Source organism: Esox lucius, chromosome 17 (assembly GCF_011004845.1).
Source record: "Esox lucius isolate fEsoLuc1 chromosome 17, fEsoLuc1.pri, whole genome shotgun sequence".
Lineage (NCBI taxonomy): Eukaryota > Metazoa > Chordata > Actinopteri > Esociformes > Esocidae > Esox > Esox lucius.
This window is the reverse complement of record NC_047585.1, coordinates 40,787,435-40,800,179: the sequence shown is the minus strand read 5'-3', so window position 1 is coordinate 40,800,179 and position 12,745 is coordinate 40,787,435. Positions and strand designations below refer to the sequence as shown.

Genomic DNA, 12,745 nt, shown 5'->3' with positions numbered 1-12,745 from the left:
CTCTAAACTGACTTGTGGTGGGCAATTTGCACTGTAGCGGAAGCAGAGGAATGACTCTGGCATGCCCTTGGGCCTTCGTCACGACAACGTTGTCCTTTGGTTGGTTACATGTTCATGTTTAGCGCAACTATTGCAATACAGGCAACTTGTTTTTGTCCTCAAATATTTCAAATACATTATTCACATTTGATTGTACTCCTTTATACTGTCAAATAAATATACATCTTTGCCATTACTGTGGTTCCTGTTTGTTAATCTGTATAGAGGTTGGCAAAGAAGCCAGTTAAACAAAGCAGTCTGAGTATTTGTGGCACACCTGAATTTTTATGGTGAACTAGGGAATTCCAAATAGGCACATTTTACTTTGCTTTGAGATATGTGCCTTCTTAATAGGCTTTCACCAAGCTCAGGACGGAGGAAGAAAAACTTTCCAGGAAGTGTACGAATATAAAACCTGGACAATTCATGGTAAAGCTCTTATGGCTAGTCCATTGTCGGTCAGCTGACTCAGACACGGATTAGGAGCTATATGCAGTTACTTCAATTAGGTAATTGTAAGAACGTGCCCTGACCGGGGACACTAACCAGTAGCCTCCTGAGAACATTCAACTGAAAGGCAACAATGGATAATAGACTATGACAGTCGTCTTGTCACTCAATGTGCAACAGTTCGCTCTAGATCCCCGGGAAGGTCATCAACGAATTCTAACCAACATGGACGAGTTTCAAACCACATTCTCCCCCTTGGATCTCATCCCACTCTTTAAAATGTAAAAAGCGGACAAAGGCCAAATGTTGATACATATCTGGGCACCATTACGAGTATTTTGTTCTGACCGAAGCGTTAAGTGAACCAATGGTCCGTCCAAGGCAGTTGCCTTTAGAAGTCGAGAAAGGTATGATGTTACCGATGTTCTCTAACGAAAATGCAACCTGCTAGTTTGCATCTACTACTGTATATTGATAACGTTAAAACTCCAACCTTGTAAGAGTTCTGGCAGTCAATATTCTCCTGAATGTATTGGTCTTCTCGCGGAAAAGTGGGCTGCTAATGCTACTGTCACCTGGCTAAAAGATAGACGATTAGGAAACTAGGAGTTAACGTAACGTTCCCTAAATCCACGTCTGGGAACAAACGTATGTATCGTTCGTGCCCATGAAGCACAACAGTAAATACCAGTTAGACAACCTAGCAAAATCAATGTATTGTACGTGTAACAGAGGTAAATGTTGCGTCGAACTCAAAGATTTATAGCTACGGTTAGCTAGCTAGTTAGCCATTTCACGTATCGATCTAGATAATATTATCTACACTGTGGCTGGTTCCCGTAGGTTGGGCAATTGTACATGATGGGACAGCTTCGTTGCAAGACGGTATCCCTGTTACACCACCCTACGGACCCAGTTAAAATGCGTAGTAGCTAGCTAAATTACCACGTTAGCCACTTAGCTAGCTGGCTGGCGTTCGCCAGCTACTGGAGTCACCCAAGTAATGTAGAAGAACCAACTGGCAAGCTTTAAAGCTAACTGTTAGCATTCGTAACTAACTATGCTTTTTTAATGATAGCCCAAACGTCGGCTTAATATGTACCTCTTTGATCAAATCAGCGACCCAAATGTTTTCTTAGAAGCCAAGTGAAGGCAGGGACCCTCCTTTCCACTCGCCGGTGTACTTGCGTATGATTTTTGTAATTCTGCAGTCTCAGAGACAATATGGCGGACTACCGCCACTCACGGCTGGCGATAGATTAGGTTCGAAGCATTGAGTAGGCCTGTGTTCTTAAACTTAATGAATTGCTTGAAGGCTTCTTTTAAACAAATTATAACATTATTTTACAACGAATGAAACGTTTTGGTACCATGGGTTTCTCAAGGAAATGTACAACATTTAGTTGAATTGCCCATAAATAGTAAGTAACAACCATAAACACCAGAGATACTTGATATAATGTCGAGATCGTTATGCTTCAATCTAGTATCTGAAATACTTTAATTTTGGAGATTGGAATCTGCTCGGTAAAAGTACGGTTATGCTGCCTCACGTGGTCGCTGAACTTATATAATTAAATCGATACAATATTGCAAAGCATATAAAGGTAAATATATCTGAAAATATTGTTTGATGTTCGTATATTCTTTTGTTTTTGAGCTAACGCATAATCTACTCGATCCCATGACTTGATCCCATGACTAATTAGGATGACCAAACTTTATTAAATAAAATAAGCATGACCTTTCAAGGAACCATTTCATGTTTATCTAGACAAAATACTAATTGCCAGTCAAACAAAAACTCACCCACGTTGGCAGTATTATTTATCTACTTTTGTCTACTGTAATTAAGGGTATTTTTCTTAGTCTGTTAATGGTTTTTGTGTTGGCGTTCTCAGTTAACACAAACAAACACACCTACTAAACTGATATTCACAGTCACAAAGTCCTTTGTATAAGTGTATGAGTAGAGAGACTATTTATGTTCTTGGAAAGTAGGTAATGTCACCATCCCAAAATGATATATTACTTGCATACCAGGTCCCTGAAAATATTTTTGAATGTTCTGCCAAAGGTTAGTAAGAATAAACCTAGATACCCCACAAACTTTAATTTTGAATATAATGCTATTGATTTTGAGAGTGCGGACCCTACATTCATCCACAACTGAAGGCGCAATTAGCCTTCTTTCAATTGTGGAGTCGGGTAGCCTTAAAACGACAACCATGAAAGCTCTGCAAAATCACGTTTCTCTCCAGAAAAGGCATGTGCATAATCTGTGTGGACACTTCTTACCATCCGGGCACTTGACATTGTTCCATCGCCATCAATAAAATGGCTAAAAAGCAGTTTTTCCCAGGTAGTGCCATTTGTTAACAAATTCCCTAAGTAAAAAAAAATGAAAAAATATGGTCGACTCAGTTTAATTACTGGCACTACATGGGAAAAATAACCATTTCAAACCAACGTGTGGTATGTCCATATAGATTATACATGTGCTTTTGTTCAGAAAGGTGATTTTGCTGAGCTTTTATGGCTATAAACATAATTACCTTTTCTGTCAGGCTATCTGACTTTTCGCAACTGAAGGAAAGCTAATATTCTGCAAATGCTGACCATAGGTGAAATAGGTGAACTGAGCAAAGAAGTGATACCCTATTGAGTAATATTGCTATTGGCTATGAGTTGTGTGTAATAACGTAATTTATTAACATTGTAACATTTGTTGTCAAAGGCTGAAGCAATCCATAGACTTGATGTTAGACCACAAGGGGGCGTACTATAACTGCCATCTGTGACAGCCTTGACCGACGGTCAGTGTTGCCAAATGGGAAGTTTTCCCGCCCTCTGCTATTTGTAATTCAAGTGTGCAAAAATGGGCTTGGGCAGGTCGATTTACAAATAGGGTAAAAATAACGTTTGGCTGTTTTGCAGTATGGCAACCCTGCTGATGCTATCAACTCAGGGTCTTCCCAGTGAAGTGGGTTTCATGCAATGTTAGATTTGGATATTTGAAAATACATTATTTCCACTGGGGAAAATGCAGGTAAACAGTGTCCAACATGTTGTCACAATATTATAATTGTGTGGGTGTTCAAATTTGGCAAATTTGCGTATTTCAGGGTGTGAATACATGTGTGAATACAAAATCTCCCACTCTCCCGAAGACAGCCTCAGAGAATGAGGTCATAGCCAGTCTATCAGGAATTAATGTCTGCAACCTGGAGCAATGAGAGTTAACATCTTTGCTCAAGGTCTAAACAACAGATTTTCCACTTAGACAGCTCGGGCTTTAGCTTCAGCAATCTGTATGTACGTAGTCCAACGCTCTTACTCAATAGACTACAAGGAAACTCGTGCTGAACTTTGATGTCACAAAAACCACAGGAAATGGCAATAAACATGGTTGTGATAATGGTGCTAATGGTCAAGCTGCTAATGGTGAGAATGGCTCTAACATTGCTTCTAAATTCTGATCTTGTGAATGCTCCATATGTTTAATCAAAATTAGCTCAGTTCCCCCAGATCTGACCGACATGACGTGAATTCAGCATCAGTTATTGCCCAGGTAAGCTGTAGAAGGCCCACCGAAACTGCGCATGCAGTTGTAAATGTTTTCCGTGTTTCTTTCACCTTTTGGCGTTACCTGCCACTTCCTACTAAAATGGTTAGTTTCATCTGGATTCGTATGAATAGTCAGCTTGCTGTATGCAGATGTTTCCGATACACATGTAGGCATTTGACTGGGGTTGGTACAATGACAGTTTTGATGAACAAACACATAACAACCTCACAGCAATTATCACAGATCATTTAGGGTTTTATTTTGGGAAGGATCTCCTCTTTCCAACAAAGGTGGTCTGACATTTAAGTCTCCGCGGCAATGGGTTAAAAAGTCCAAAAATGTGCATACAATGTATTTCTGATGAATGATTAAAATAGAGCAGCATTCCAAGTGAAGCTGTTCATTGCTCTTTGGGGAACCCCAGGGTCCCTGATTGAGGATATCCTCCAAACAATTGTTTCTGGTGTTGAAATGAGATACGTGGCCCACCTTATTTTAAGTTTCAGATGTCTAGTTCTCTGTCTGACCTGAAGAGTTTCTAAACTACTGTTAAAAAAAATGTCCCTCATCGCTGTCCTGAGTGACAATCAAAATATCACAAGTATTATTTACATCTTGCAAAACAGGTCATTACTTCATCTAGGTTAGGATATACAGACCTCTCTATTGATGAAGGTAAGGCAAACAGTGGTCAATTATTTCCATAATGACTGACGCGAAAGATCAATCTTTCAGCATGACAGTGACCCAAAGCACACAGCCAAGACAACACTGGGGTGGCTTTGGGACACGTCTGTGATTGTCCTTGAGTAGCCCTGCCAAAGCCTGGACTTGAACCCTGTTGAACATCTGTGGGGAGACACATCTGACAGAGCCTGAGAGGATCTATATGGAATAAAGGGAGAAACTCATGTGAATCTTAAATTCATGTGTGCAAAGCTGGTGAATGCATGCCCAAGAAGAATCAAAGCTGGTGAAGGCATGCCCAAGAAGAATCAAAGCTGGCTGCTGAATGCACTTCGGTTCATAAGACATTTCAATTATTTTGTTTGCAATAAAACTGTGTGTTGGTTGATGGTAAACAAAATTATTGAATTGATTAAAAAAATTGGAAAAGGGGAGGGGACTGAAGGTACCTTGTATAAGCGAACCTAATGATGGGCAACTCCACTTGACCCCTGGTGACCCCATATTAATGCTCAAAACAATGATGAGCAATCACTGGCCTGATGGACGGTTGCTAAGGAAGGCAGCCTCTTTCCTCCTTGCACATTCATATTGTTTTATTATTTTGACAGGGAAGAAATCAGGCTTGAAATTAGCCGTCTTTTCACCTCAGCATGAAGCACCCCGCCCTGTGTCTGAGGCCCAGCGGCAGGAGCCGGAGCCAGGGACACACAGCAATCAGGGCCCTGCCCAGCCAGGCTAACATTGTCTCTAAGCTAATGTCTCAGGGCATTCCTCCACTTCCTCCCTCCGCGCACTGTAGGGAAACAATAGACCCCAGTGTATCCGCCGGGGGCGGAGAGTGTGTCAACAGTATCACTCCTTCAGTGTGAGCGCGCACACACACACACCCTCGCAAAGACTTGTACAAAGGCCCCAAAATCAACACACATACCAATACACACACACACAGACCAACACACTCTCAAAGACAGAGCATGCATGCGTGCACATTCACAGACACACAAACACACACACACTGTCCCCCGCCCTCTGTCTGGCTTTCGTTAGGCCTGCTCGGCAGGATTGGGTTGCTCCCTTTCCATCCATGGAAAAAGGGATCATAAGGAATCGGAAGCAGCGTAACCATGGCCCTGTCTCATGAAAGGCCCCCAGTGCGTGTCTGATGGCGATTAGCCTGCCTGACGTGCAGGTTATCCAGGAAGCTTTAGGTTTGAAGTGGGGGGTGGTTGGGGGGGGGGGGGGGTCAACCTCCCTAGTCGTCTGAGACACTGCACCAAGAGGGGTTTGTTTTGGTCAAGCGTGGTGAAGTGAACTGTGTCACAATATTAGCCCAGTGTATTTGTCCCATGGTTACCTCAGCAAATGTCTAGCAGATGGTCGAGATAGGAACTGAATAAGTGCTGCACTGGGAATGGGGAAGCCTTGGACAATACATTTTACTTCCACGTGTATATCTTCATTTCCCAATCCCAGGGCAGTAACATGTTCTGTTCTCCACCACTTACGCAGTAAAAATGTGTTAGTTCAACTCCTGTAGTATTGAGTTAAATTCAACACAACTTTGGCAGTTATTGGGTCCCATCCCTTATTTACATAGATTCTGGCCAACAGTGTTGAGTGTTAAAATAACTCCAACTTGTGTGCAGGTTGTTTCTTTAAGGAATGTATCGGCTCAGTCAACATAAAGTAAGTATTGATAACACCTGCATCCTTTGTGCCAGGCTGTGCTACAGTACGTTTTACAGTGTGACACATTTTTATCATACCGGCTGTTACAGTCCAACAGTGCAGTGTTACTTACAGTGTTACAGGAGAGACCAGCAGTGTTACTTACAGTGTTACATGAGAGACCAGCAGTGTTACTTACAGTGTTACATGAGAGACCAGCAGTATTACTTACAGTGTTACAGGAGAGACCAGCAGTGTTACTTACAGTGTTTCAGGAGAGTCCTCTGGACGTAAATAAGAATATAAGATGGAATGCCAGGTTTTCCCACCCAGGAATTAAAATTAGACACTGGACATCTGGACCCCAGCTCTGCGGGCTGATGTCAGGACTGGCACTGACCCAAGCCCTGCTGGCCCCATGGGGAGGGCCTCTGTCGGGTCAGCTGCTCCGGCTTTTCCTTCCTGTTCCTCCGTGACATCTTCCTGCCACAGAGGCCTCTGGGAGTCATTTGATGGGGGGCCACATTGGTCAGCCAGCGGCTTCTAATTAGGCCGGTTCTGACAGCCGACATGGGTTCTGATCATATTTGAAATACTGTATGGCCTTTAGTCTGTAGTGTGCCAGGAGTGCCTGCACGGGGGGGGGGGGGGCATTCCTGACGGGGTACGGGTGTTCAGGGTGGTAGCGTAACATAGCACCAATATGCAAATTTGCGATAATTACGGTAATGTAGTAATTGTGGCTCCACATGACAACACTCCAAATCTGGTACTGGCAACTAGTACTGATTTACTGGCCGTGTGTTATCAAAGTTGAGGCGACTATACACCCAAACAAACAGGACAGCATGTGTGTCATGGAGACAGGAAGTCAAAGATATGATATGATATGAATGCAATGCATTGGCTTTACAACAAAGCATAAAGAGTTACATCCCCAAAGTAGAAGTTACTTGCAAAGCAATAACTACTATTAAAAATGATTTAAGTCAAACAATCTCTCGCTCTCACACACACACACACGCGCGCGCGCGCACACACACACACACACATCTCACTAACCCCGCCTTACTGCTCCAACTCCCGAGACTCGAGTTGTGATTTACACCGTTATTATATGAGCAGCTGTGTTTTGCTCGACACAGGCTGCTAGGTGATATTGGATGTGACTAATCAATAGCACATGTGCATTGAAACCCCCGGGATTCACTTGAACGCACCGGTGTCAAAGAACGCCCTGCAACGCACTGGGATCCTCCGCAGCTCTTCAAATACAGCTTCACTATCCCAACCCCAGAAACGTGTCGAATCTGTAACACTTGAGGTGTTCTCCTGAGCATGTATGACGACCCCTTTTCATTATGTGTGGTGTAATTAGGCAATAATGCACAGGATGTGGTGTTCGGCCAATGCACCACGGCTAAGAGGGCGATGCACACAGCTATTAGCCGTGGTATATTGGGAATATACCGCAAAGCCCCAGCGATGCCTTATTGCAATTATAAACAGATTACCAATACAAAGAGACCAGTAAAAATATGTTTTGTATGAACTGTGTTACACAATCTCATATACACAGATTCTAGCTGATCAGCATTCAAACCACCTGGCTCATAATGGCCAGCACAAACTATTAGACACGGGTCCTAAATGCCTGTTGGCTGACATTTTTGGTAAGGGAAAAGGCCAGCTGGGTGTGGCATATCTTGTGTTTGACGCAACACGGTGCCAGGAACAGGCCTCAACCATTGTAAGTGGGCCATATACCATATACCCCTAAGGAGGCTTTATCACTGTTGTAGTCTGGTTTATAGCGAGATTAAAACGGTCATCTTTATCATACCAGTTGGTCTGTCCACAATTGTCAGCCAATCAGCATCACGGGACTTAAACTACCCGATTTATAACATATAACATACACCATGTGAGCTGATTGACTGAAAGCCGACGTGTGTCAGACTGTATACCACAGCTATTACGGTTTTGTTTTACTGTTCGAATTACGCTGGTGACCAATGTTTAAGCAATTAGACATTTCTGGTTGTTTGTGGTATGTTGCCAATATAGCCCAGCTAATGGTGTATCACAAGCCTGATTTTCGATTGTGCATAGGAACCGCCCTTGTTATAATTTATCAGTTAAAATGACATTAGGCCTACATATATATATGCCATTTAAAATCGAATACTCATAGGAAATTAACACAGTCATACACACTTTATTCTACAGACCATTATACCCATGGACATTAACTAAGGTGTTACCCGTTCAACTCATTACAGCTCACTATCTTTTCCTGAAATTGGGCATCTGTCCAGCGAAATGCCGCACATTCTGAAGGTTTCCATGAGTTATCATTAGTCTTGACAATAGATGTACTTCTGTTGCCTTTCCTGTTTTCCCCTTTAACTTTGTAAAGCAAATTCAAAGAGGTATGATTCAGAATGATTCATGTCCTCCTTGAACACTGTCCTGTGACGTAACCTTGCTATGTTCAAAGGGTTATGGTAAGAAAGTGGTCACGCTCCACTATTTGCAAAGGCCTTATCTTGTACTTCCTTAGCAGAGATTGCTCAAGATAAGTCAAAACTATACAGGAAATTCACAGATGCACGTAAACCTAGTATCATCCATATTACCTTTGTTAGAAGACACTTCGCTTAGCTTATGTCTCAACATTACTACAATGCTGTTGGTATCAGTTACCAGTATGAAAGACTATGGACAACTCCAGTTATGTAAAAAAAATATATATATTTATTTAAATCAAAATACAAAACGGAGTTAAAAACGGTAACCAAATAAAGTCTCATTTATAACAATGTTCCTCCAAGACCTACTTTTGCGTAAACAGCATTTCGTGGGAGAGGAGCAGTCTTTTCTTGCACAAGAACCTTGAACTTCCTGAACCTCGTCTTTTTGAGAAGTAGTAACTTCAGAAAGATGGGCATTCTTGTCCGTGTGTGGTTCTGTGTGTGATAGCAGAGTTTTTTCCCTGAGGCGCAGACTTCAACAATCCTTTGAGTCTGAAAGGTGTCTATCTTCGACTCATTCGAAGTGCACTAGCTCCATTTATTTTTAGACAGCCCCGGCCATCTTTCCCCTGCAAAAACAAATTTCACGTTAATTAAATATTTTTGCATTACGATCAAAACAGATTTCTGGTCTTTTAATTCTGGAGTGGGAAACATCTTTGTTTTTGGCATAATCCTGTTTGTTCTCCCTTGAGGTTAATACAAATATTGTTCTGCAATATAATGTCATTATCAACAAACCCCTCCTCAATTTTGCCTTTAAAGGATATCCAAGCAGATTCAAAAGGGTATTAATAACTACATGATGTCCCAAAGGGATTATTTTCAATTTGGGTGTTCTATCGCCAAAAATATTTTTTGCCTTGGATTACCTATCCAAGGCAAAAACCTATGATGGCTCGTTAAGTGATAAACTTAGCGTTAGCATTGTTTTATGTTAATTTGGGATACCACAGTGAAATTACAATTTTAGTTAAAAATATTGAAAGCAAAGCAACAGCTGCAGCAAAAGAACATAACATAAAGCGTAATGCGCCCACTATGGTAACAGCCCACTATGGGCCGGTTTCGCAAACACGGGTTAAGCATAGTCTAGGACTAAAAAAATCTAGTTCAATAGAAAAGTCCATTGAGCTTGTTTCTTTAGTCCTATTCCAGGTTTAATCTGTCTGCGAAACCGGCCTTGTAAATCTACTGTGTAAACGTATTTCAATATATTTGTTATGACTTGTTTCACACGCTTACCACTTTTCGCTGATTGCTCAAGCAAAAGGTGCAAATTGTTCTAGGTTGCTTTTTCTCTCCATCTCCTTGGGCACGATACACTGCACTCAGGCAGGGCTGTCCATCCTCGCGCCCGTCCCCAAAGACAAGAACGTTGGCCAAGTGCGAGATGTAGCTGGACGCCAACCGGAGCGTTTCAATCTTGGAGAGCTTTCGGTCAACTGGCTCCGTGGGTATTAGTGTCCGCAGCGCGCTGAAGGCTGTGTTGACGCTCTGGGTTCGGTCTCGCTCCCTGGCGTTTGCTGTGGTGCGCTGTTTAACCACAACAACCCCACCAACTCCCATCACGCGGGAAAGCTGACGACATGCCTTCTCCGAAGAAGCACAGCATCCATAGCTTTGGTCAGAGCTGCCGTCGCTCTCGCTGCGGTTCTCCTCGTCGTCCGACATCATGTTGAGGTCAGGGGGGTAGCAGGAGAAGGGATGAGTTGCCACTGGCCGAAGCATGGTAAAGGCCATGATAAACGAAATTATTATGAAATTACTAAAAACTATTCTTCAAAGAAGCGGACAGTTTAATTTGTGAGCATGGGCAGCCGATGAGGCCAGAAATGGCATAGGAATTCCCCCTCGGAAAAAATGTTTTGACATATCCCATAGGATGGTTTGGCCGGATGGTTAACAGTGAGTGTGTGTAACCGTTCTTCAAGGAGCTCTTATAACCAAGTGTAGCCTCTCAGCAGAAGGGGAGGGGTTCAGGCAAACCAATCTGTCTATGATAACTCCAAAAGAAGGTTCTGCCTTCAGAAATTCAAAAACATTTTATTATTAAGTGAGTATAATTTTCAAAACATTGTTTGGATTATGTTGTGTGGAGTTTATTTAATTCTCATGACACAGACTTTTCATTTAGGTTCCTATTGACAAATGTATCATGTTCCACAATCCAAAAATAGCTAATGTTGATTTTGTGTAGAAATATAACATTCAAATGTTGCACTAATTAAAATAGGCCCACAACTGTTTTTCATTTATTCAAAAGACGCCGTTAGTGTGATTGTGCATAAGCGAGTGAGGCGTGACAATCAGAGCAGTTAGAGAAAAAATACCTGAATGTTTCTGTCAACAAGATGCTTCATCAGATGTATAAAGGTATTTCAACCTGTGAAAAACTGCACAGGAAATGTCAAATTGGTGATTTATAGGTCTATGTACACAGTAACATTTATTGCCATGTTGTCAAACTGAAGCTTGGGGTAGTTGGGAACAGGTGGCCATAGACTCTTCAGAAAGAATCACTTGTTTACAGCTTTGTTACATTATAATGCATTACAACAAGGCTCATGTCACTCTGTGTTCTACATTTGAAAGTGTAACCGTCTAAAGCCCCTTTGACAGGTCCTGTCCTCTGAGGCCAATCTAACAGTGGCACAACGGTGAGCCTGCATCAGTTTGTCTAATGGGTTAAGTGAGCTGGGTAAATAAACAGGCAGCAGATGCTGGAGGTGATCAAGCCCACCACTTTCTCCGTTTTCGTCCCAAATGGCACCCTAATCTCACCACAGTGCGCCACTTCCGATCTGCCTCGGTCAAAGCTAGCACACGCCAAAGGGAACAGGGGGCCGTTGGGACGCGTCCGCTGGCTGTGGAAAAGCAAATGGCTTCCAGATTCGCTGGTGTGTACCATCAAAGGGGCCTGTTTGGTCTGCTTTCACAAACACAACCTCTGACACGTGAAGCCACCAGCAGGCTCTGGCCCCTCGCTCAGCTGCACCAACAACGGCGACCTGCAGAAGACCTGGTTCCCGCTCCGAAACTGGGACACCGCAAGGTTCTTTTTACTGCTCCTCAGCCGACAGGCAACATGACCCCTCGCCCAACCCCCCCCCCACCCCCCCCCCCCCGCCTCACAGTTTGGAACCGTAAATACTTTGCCCCCTGCACCAAGGAATGCTACCAAAAACCTGTTGAGGTGATTAACTCAGGGATAATTAGTGCAATGTTATCCATGAGATACAGATTATGGTGCCAAAAAAAGATATGACTGCGTTTACACAAAACCATGAGCTATGACCATCACGTGACAAAAGAAAATGAAAAACAAGATTTACTTTCTCATGTCTGAATAGGCAAACAGCTGAACAGTCTTTCCCAGCAGGCCTGACAAATTCCCCGCTTTTGGAGAACTCACCATTGCCTCTTCCACACCTCCTGACCGCTTTCTCTTTTGGACAACTACTGCGCTGTTTTCGGTGATGACATGGTGACCACATCGCAAGTCAGACCCAATGTTGTGTCAGCGCCGGCAGAGCAGGGTCATGCCGACACGCTGGGCTGTTTTCGGTGATGACACGTTGACCACATCGCGAGCCGGACCCAATGTTGTGTCAGCGCCGGCAGCGCAGGGCCATGCCGACACGCTGGGCTACTCTCTGTGGTCAGACGTGTTGACTCACAGACGCCGCAGAGAAAACAGCTGCAAAGGAGAGAGTGCAGAAGTCCAGACCTAGAGCAGCTATTGCCTGGTGTCAGATCTGTCAGTGCTGTCTTGCCAATTCACATTTCTATGAAG

The 12,745-nt window shown here is 43.1% G+C and overlaps 1 protein-coding gene across 1 annotated transcript; it reads right to left on the bottom strand.

The window, feature by feature from the left end:
• Window positions 1–9,175: 9,175 nt before the first annotated feature.
• LOC105016721 (transcription factor 15) lies at window positions 9,176–10,869 on the bottom strand. Its single transcript, XM_010880742.3, has 2 exons — window positions 10,195–10,869; window positions 9,176–9,518 (listed from the first exon to the last, which is right to left on the bottom strand). The coding sequence occupies exons 1-2, from the start codon at window positions 10,690–10,692 to the stop codon at window positions 9,453–9,455; spliced, it is 564 nt and encodes a 187-aa protein (XP_010879044.1). The 5' UTR covers window positions 10,693–10,869; the 3' UTR covers window positions 9,176–9,452.
• Between the last annotated feature and the right edge of the window lie 1,876 nt (window positions 10,870–12,745).

What these genes read in the sequence shown, in the direction of transcription:
- LOC105016721 (XM_010880742.3), bottom strand. Translation starts at nt 10,692, where the DNA reads ATGGCCTTTACCATGCTTCGGCCAGTGGCAACTCATCCCTTCTCCTGC. An exon ending in TGAGCAATCAGCGAAAAGTG is followed by an intron (nt 9,519 to 10,194) that starts GTAAGCGTGTGA and finishes TTGTTTTTGCAG; the next exon opens with GGGAAAGATGGCCGGGGCTG.